The sequence below is a fragment of the Sinocyclocheilus anshuiensis genome, unplaced genomic scaffold (genome assembly GCF_001515605.1).
Source record: "Sinocyclocheilus anshuiensis isolate Anshui unplaced genomic scaffold, SAMN03320099.WGS_v1.1 scaffold1938, whole genome shotgun sequence".
In the NCBI taxonomy this organism is placed as follows: Eukaryota; Metazoa; Chordata; class Actinopteri; order Cypriniformes; family Cyprinidae; genus Sinocyclocheilus; species Sinocyclocheilus anshuiensis.
The window spans coordinates 80483-89084 of record NW_015547736.1 but is presented as its reverse complement, the minus strand read 5'-3'; the positions used below and the strand labels follow the sequence as shown (position 1 = coordinate 89084).

General features: G+C 34.4%; 1 protein-coding gene across 2 annotated transcripts in view; it reads right to left on the bottom strand.

Annotated features, from left to right (window-relative positions):
- The window catches only part of wdr11 (WD repeat domain 11), a 140106-nt gene that overhangs the window by 73776 nt on the left and 57728 nt on the right, over positions 1-8602 (bottom strand). For both annotated transcript variants that reach the window (XM_016507319.1, XM_016507320.1), the window contains exon 13: positions 1216-1291. In XM_016507319.1, coding sequence (XP_016362805.1) covers positions 1216-1291 — 76 coding nt within the window. The remainder of the gene's footprint in view (positions 1-1215; positions 1292-8602) is intronic.

Here is an 8602-nt window from a genome sequence, read left to right as displayed (position 1 = left end):
GACAAAATATGACATACTTTTAATAAAGTTAGAGGAGTCAAATATCACCTCGTAATGGGAAGGCTACTTTTTGATAAAATTTTGGATTATTGATTAGAACGTGCTCCTAAATGTTTTAAGTTAGGAGCACAAGTGCTCCTAAAAAGAAAAGTAAGCGTAGAGCCCTGTAATGAGTTTGGAAATTTTACAGAAATTCTTAATAAATTCATTACACTAACTATACCCATTAGATTTTACCCGACTAGATTTACTGTAGATTTAGTCGACTAAAATCTTATGATATTTAGTCGACTAAAACTAGACTAAAACTAAAAACAATTCAGGTGACTAAAATATGACTAAAACTAAATGGCATTTTAGTCAAAAGACTATGACTAAAACTAAATCAAAATTTGCTGTCAAAATTAACACTGGTTTGTATATAACTGGGCTTATTAAAAATATCAACATTTTTTATGTAAAATTCACTTGAAGATGTATGTTTCTCAGTTTAATTCGTGGTGACGTTAGAAAGGGCTATAGTTTAGTAGAACATTGTTGCCTACTGGAAATTAAACACTTCAAATTTATTTTTAAGATTAAACAGTAACGTTACTTACTGTATGCTAGAGAAGTGTTCAAACAAAACTGTATTAGTTTTGTGCAGAAATACCAGATGTAATTATAATACTGTTTGTGTTTAATTTATAATGTGACTTAGCAGCACCTATATTTTTATAGTTTCACTGGAAACTATTTAAAATAAGGTTAATTTTCCATAACTAACATTAAAAAAAATATGAAATACTGTTACAAATGTATTGCTCATTGTTAGTTCAAGTTAGTTAATACATTCACTAACGTTAACAAATGATACCTTATTGTAAGCGTTACCATTTTACTATCATCAGCTTTTTAATAAGAAAATGTAACACCCAATAGTCACATATACTCCTCCATTTCTCTCTTCAGATGCACTTTTGAAATACCTAGCTATGCAGTTTCTGTGTTTGAACACAATGATTATTGGTGGAATGGGCTGTGAGGCAAGGTGCACCAGGTACAATCTTGCCTAGGGCAGCAAATTGGCCAGGGCCGGCCCTGCATGAAAATAGTCTGTGTGTGTGCCTGTATTTGTCACCACTAAACGTTAATCACTGTTTAGGGAAACCAAAGGGACTAAAATGTTTAAGTGCTCACCGAGGTGTTTGCAACTGGAAAACATATGTTACTCACTTCAGATGTGACACTTTAATCATTTCAATGGCTGGTTCATCGTTCCCACGTTCACCTCGAAATGCAAAGCACCGCCCTGAGAGAGAAAGCACAAAATATGAATTATGTGTAATATGTTTAGCATAATGAATACATTAATGCATGAATAAATGAATGAATGAATAATCAAACAAACAAACAAGCAAAAGTACTCTCAAATATATACATAAAACATACAAATTATAGGCCTGCTTAAAATGATTAGTTTGATATGGATTTAGGCCTTGTGTCCACCAAAGCATTTTGAACCAGTTGAAAATGCTAGGTGTGCCTCTGAAAATGCCCAGCTTGGAGGCGCAGTGACCCATGGCTAACAAAAATGTTCATTTTTTCACATGCAATAACAAACTCGCCCTGACCAACCTGGCTTCTTTTTTTAAATTAAATCATAGGAACAAATAATTACAGTGCGCTCACATTTTAACTAATATGCAGGAACGATTTAATATAAAGCGATTAACAGTTTCTTAATTCATGGACATTATATATTTCTGCATGTCTTGGAGGGCTCTGTGTCAAAAATGATGAATAATGAATAAGTATGTGCATGACCTGTTGAAATGCATCAGCGAATTATTAAATATACATTTCAATCCTTTTATTTGTGACATTAATGTGGACACTGTAGTGGCAAAGTAAATACGTGTTAGAAAACTAAGCCTGTATTACTTATAATTTTCCCATTTACAGTAATCATAGGCATTTTGGTTGACTGCCTACTGTATTTAAATAAGTAGCAAAGACTGTGGTGGCTTAAAGGGCCTGTAACATGTTTGTATACTCACAGAAATTATTGTTAGATTGCTGCATCACAACATGTGAACTCAATCTCCACAATCAACTCTTCATCAGCACTGCACTTTTTCAGTCTCACACTGGACTATTATTTCACCTTATAGCTATTGTAACACACTAGTCTGACCAACCAATAGTCTGAACGTTAATTGTCTAAACTTGATTGGCAGGCGACCTGACCAATCATAACTCCATTTTTGTCTGACAACAAACCTGACAGGAGAGTAGATTAACGTAGGTGGACTTGAACTTGAAAAACATTTTATTGACGTCTTTCCGTGGTTCAAACAAGATACCTTCTGTTGTTCATCCATGTATATATCATGCTATAACTAGTAAAGAGGAAGAGATGGTCGGTTCATGTTCCGCTTGAACTGAGGCGCTACAGGGATCTGTCACGACATATCACAGAGCCACAAAACGTTGTTTGAATTTCTTACAAAATTACAAAATTTGAAAGCTGACACTTTGTTTCATACCAAAAGTAAACTGTTCTAGCTTGTCTGTCGTCGCGTTGTCAGTGTTGTCTTTGCTCCGCGATGTATTTAACACCATCAAATCTTCCTTGATCTTTCACATAAGATATCACATAAGATTTTCATATAAAATTATTGTGACTTTAACAGTAAAAGACCGTAAAAATGGTACAGTAAAAACCTGTTAATTGGTTAACAGTAAGTTTCCACAGTGAACAACTTTAATAGGTCTAACCATACATTTAATGTAATTTTACAGTAAAATACTATTAACATTATGGTTTTTGAAAGTGAAAAAGAACAACTTGTATAATTTACAATTTAATTTTATTTGCCAGTATTTTCCCATAAATATTTTTTTAATAGTGTAATTGTACTATAAAAACAGTGTACATTTCAGAACCTGAAACTTTTTTATTAGTCCAAAAACAGCCTCTATTAAAACCAAGCTGCCAAAATGAATTGTTTTCTACTTTGAACTGCCTGTTGTCTTTTTGGTCCATCCACAAATTGGAGAAATGAACGATACAACAGGATTACTTGAAATAAAAATTGATTTAGATGCCTGCTAAGTTATCCAAATGATGTGCAGCTCTTATTTGTGAAAGACCATAATCTCTGCTTCCAAAGGATCCTAACATTAGTCACTGTTTATTTCCAACAAAGCACTTGATAAGTAATTACTTGAATAAATTATTTTTAACAGTTGGACACAAGCTTTGCAAACACACTTTTAGTGAAAGATGGATGCAACCACAATGTCAACATGTAAGTAACCATGTTAATTCCAAAGTCTGATCTGATAAATGGTTGTTTGGTAAGGACTCATGTAGTCACCTGTTCAGTCACAAAATCATTTGTTTCTGCTTTTGCATTAACAACAAATAATGATTAAGTTAATTTAATTTAAAAGTCTGTGAGAGTGATTTTGTGCCTCTTTGGGATGGCACAATAAAGCGACGTTCACTTGCAGAATGCAAGCTTCTAGTGGGCACATAAGTCTGAAGTAATGAATTTACTAGGTAAAGGGGTGCAGAGCCAGTGGTGGTATTGTAGGCAAACATCAATGCCTTGAATTGTATGCGAACAGCTATTGGTAGCCAGTGCAGTGAGAGGTGTGATGTGCATTATTTTTGGCTCATTAAAATATTATCTTGCTGCCGCATTCTGGATTAATTGTAAAGGTTTGGTAGAACTGGCTGGAAGACCTGCCAAGAGAGCATTGCAATAGTCCAGCCTGGACAGAACAAGAGCTTGAACAAGGAGTTGTGAAGCATGTTCCGAAAGAAAGGGCCTGATCTTCTTGATGTTGAATAAAGCAAATCTGCTAAATGATTAAATGTAAATGTAATATAGACTCGTGATTTGAGAGTTTGTGGAGGCCCGATTTGTCCAGATAGTCAAATGTATAGCTTGTGTGTGTATGATTGTGTATCTGTATGTAAGTGAGTGAAGTTCTCTGAGATAAAGTGTGTATGAAAAGAGTGGTCTAATGATGGTCCTGTTCTAATGAAGACAGGGAGTGCAGGCAGCTGCAGAAAGTTAACAACAATAACAACAGCAACAAAACAACACTGATGAAGTGGCAATGCTAGGATTTGCATGCTGTATGTCATCCACACATGCACACAGATGACCCAGAAAAAAAATCTACAAGACTGTGACAAGCAAGCTGTCAAAAACAAGCAAAATTCTGTAAATATGAAACAGAGTGAATCAAAATTACCTCAACTCACTACCTAGTATTTTTTACATTTTAATTTGTACTAAACATGCTAGATATCTAAAAATCATTATTAATCTTTATAGATCTGGGCCAGGTTGCAACAAAACCCTGAAGTTAAGAATGCAACCTCCCTGAAATTTTTTTGCTAAAAAGTTTTTGCTGGGTGGGTTGTCTGAAACACCAGACACGTCATTCTGTACTTTTGTGCAAAGTTCAAGATGGCGGTCAAAATCAGTGAATCTAATCACCACCATGCAGGCAAAAATTAACTTTAAGAATGGACATAGTGGCATTAATGTGTTTGAAGGTGTATGAAAAATGGTGCAAATGGAAATATTAGAACAGGTGATGTATATTAGGCTATGCAATTTGTCAAACAACAAAATAAACTTGTTCCTGAAAAAATGTCCAAACACAATATATCCTTCAGCCTAGGGTGGAGTCAGTGAGTACAACAACAATTTGGGATAAATAAAATGTAATTTAAATGGGTCATGAAATAACTCCACATATAAGAGGTTGCTCTACAATAAAAACACCTCGCAAGTTACAGAACTCGAAACAAACTGCCCTGTTTAACCTCCTGGGGTCGACAGTTCCGCCGGCGGAAATTTTTGCAGATTTGAATGATAACAGCGAAAAGAACTAAAATGCTCCTTCATACTTGACCGTACATATAAGAGTAATACAGCATTTAAATCTGTAAAGGGTCTACTTTTATTTGTGTACACTCACAATATCAACAAAACATTGTGCCTGAAAAAAGCACAAATGTCAGGGCATGTCAAAACTTTTCCAGGCCCCAAAACACCCTCGGACCCCAGAGGGTTAAAAAAAATGACTTTTTCTTTTCTAACCTTCTGAAATGACTGGCTTTGATATAAGGAGAACTGTCACATCAATGCAGGTAAGCATATTCATTTATAATCTTACAGTGTGCAAAATACGTCAAACCAGTGTTTAATGAACATATTCTGTTACACCAAATACACAAAATAATGATCTTTAAAAAAGCATCATATGACTCCTTTAAGACACCAATCATAGCATTAAGTGTTGCCAATTAAAATATCTAAGGATTCTTAATAGCAACCTGTGTGTGTTTTGCTTCAAGAGAGCAACCATACACTTGTGGTGCTTTACTTTCTTTCTTTTATATTTATTTATTCTTCCTTCATTCATCATTTAATAATTTTATTATTCTATTAAATAATATAATCATTTATACTAAATCATTTGAAACCATTTATATACTCATTGACATTGATTAGTCATTTATATTATTTATTATATTTATAGAATTCATTTATATTATATTATTATTATTGTTTTAATATTATTTACCCATTGTTGTATAGTTTTATGATTGTGTGGTTTCAAGGGATGTTTGTCGTCATGAATAAGCAATAAGAGGGAATGTTTATGGAAATTCAAGGTTTATGGGATAATATTGTGAACCAGTAATTTTCCATTGCTATTGCTTGTGGTATAATAACACTTGTTGGATTTGTGCTGGTCAGACACATCTTTTATCCTTTTTTAATCATCATTACTTCGTCTCCTGCTTCTGCTCTTCACTGGCTTTGCTCAGTCACCTTCTTGGCTGATAGAAGACTGTTAATACAGTTCTGGGTAACAGACAAAACACTGTTTTTGGGTTCCAGACAAGACTCGCTGCTAACGGGTTTTGGGTATTAGACAACTTTGCTGACTACTCGTTCTTTTACCATGCAAAATGGATAGTTTCTGCCAGGGTCTGGCGTCTGGGGCTGGATCTGAAATTTCTGGCATGGAGGCATGATCTAACATAATAAAATCAGTACATACATAATCAGTACATGCAGCATCTTATGTAATAAGATAAGTAATAATAGTACTTTTAAAACTATATACCAAAAATTAAGCTATCAAGCAAGCAAAAGCAGTTACCATGCTGAAACAGACTGTTGCAATCATTGTAGTTGTGTTGTTTCAATTTCTTCTGCCTTGGGATCTGCCTCGGGATCTGCCTCAGGCTCTAACATAAACAACTCTATCACAACTTTTGCCATCTCGAGTATCAAAATGCACAGTATACTGTAAAGGAGGGCTATGTCTGGCAGCCTCCAGTGTCATAGCTGGGCGCCGCCTCTCTGCGTACACTTATAGAAAACAATATGCTCGAATTTTAGGACAATTTGTGCTATGCACCAGAAGCCTTTAATAATCTCCACAACTCAGATATTACATTACAGCTATACAGTTGTGTATAGTCATTTAACTTTTTAAAAAGTCAGTGGCCCGTTATGAGCCTTTTATTGATTTTATAACTATAGCAACTGCTTCTGCATTTGCACTTTAATTTGTTAGACGCATTGTGTGTATTGTTTTATTGCATTTTAATGTTCAAATGTTTCTTTTGTTATATGAAAACAATTAACAGATATTAAGAGTTCAACACTTAACCTAACCTAATTCTAACCTAATTCAATACCGTGATAAATGTTTAAGCGATAATGGTCATATGAAAGTTTAATACAGTCACATGCCTACAACTCACACATGCACATTTTCATCAACACGGCGTCTTGGATAGGTAAACAATTATTTTTTTTTTTTTTAATGCATTTTGCAATTTTATTGTTTCTCTCTCTCTCCTTATAGAACAATGTAGAGTGACAAGAATGCCGTTGAGAGAGTTGGGGAAATGGGGACATGACCCAGGCTGGACTCAAACCCCTTCTTTGCGAGTCAACAGCTCATATATACATATTGTGAGATAATGTATGTAATATATATAGGGCTGCAACAACTAATCGATAAAATCGATTATTATCGATAATGAAAATCATCGACAACGATTCTCATTATCGATTAGTCGGGTCTGCCCACAGTGCATGTACAACTTCATCCGGTCGCATCAAATTACAGCACTGAATAACGCATTTCTATGGACAAAATGCATCTAAAAATAGTGGAGGAAACAGAATAAGCTCCTGCAGGAAAAGTACGTGATCCAAGCTGCCCAAAACATGAGAAATCTTTATTTTAAGCTTCAAGCTGATGCATTAGCGTAATGGCTTGCCCTGTCAGGCACTTTGACAGATATGTGTGTGCGTCCTCAGGGCAAAAAACTATATCCTTATCTGTAAATGTCACAAATTCACGCAAGCCTTTCCATTTTTGCAGAAAGGGCCGCCCTGACAGTCTGCGTTAAGTTTAAATCTTTACTGAAAGAGCGCCAGTGCAGCGGGCACACACGATAAACAGGCGAAACACAGTAGAGAGGGAGACAATATTCAGCGCAAAAACATTCACTGTGCTGAAATATCTGTTGTTGAACAGCTTACATTTAGGTTTAAAAGTCAACAAGTAGTGCGAGGAATTTATGAGAGTAGGATCTGTGAAGGGACAGCAGCATGTAATTGTCTGAATATAAATGTCAGATGCTTTTACAGGATAAATAAATGACAGTAAGAGGAGACTGACTGTGATCAAAGTGCACGCGACGCGTGTTCCTGCAGAACATTACTGTGATTTTATTCGGCTTTATTATCTTTATTATTTTAATTTTTTTGATTTAAACTATAGGCCTATTCACTATATGTGACCCTGGAGCACAAAACCAGTTTTTACAAAATTGACCCTTATGACTGGTTTTGTGGTCCAGGGTCACATATAGTGAATAAGCCTATAGTTTAAATCTAAAAAATTAAAATAATAAAGACACAGTGATTAACAAATTTATTAAAACAAATTTATGAATTTATGTAAGCTTTTTAACAATTATGGTCTGTGCCACTGCTGCTCTAAACTAACAGTAGCCTACTGGTGATTACCAAAATCATTTTTTAGCTTTCTGTATTGGTTAGTCCTCCAATATGCATAAGCTCTTTAGTAACAGTAGTAGGCTATTTCTAATGCTTTAATATAATTATTGCTGTTATCTATGAAAGAAAGGCAGAAAAAATAGTCAAGTGCTTTATAGTGTTTTTTATTCAGATACCCAATTAGTCAAAAAGTACATGTTTTCATAGCATTCAGTTGGAACATTTGTTTGAAGGACATTGGGCAGAATGTGGAATAGTGTGTTTTTGTCAATAAAATTTAAATAAAGATTTTTTTTTTTAATGCGATTAATCGCAAAAATAATCAGCCAACTAATCGATTATCAAAATAATTGTTAGTTGCAGCCATACTTTTTATATTGCAATAATTTCACATTCTTTCTTCAAATTCATGTAGAAACAACATAAATACAGTATATTTTAATATTTGTTTAATGGAATCTTTTTTTTTATGACTGAAGGTCATTGTATAATTAACGTTCATTATCACTGTAACGTTTTTTTTGTAATATTTACCCATTGAC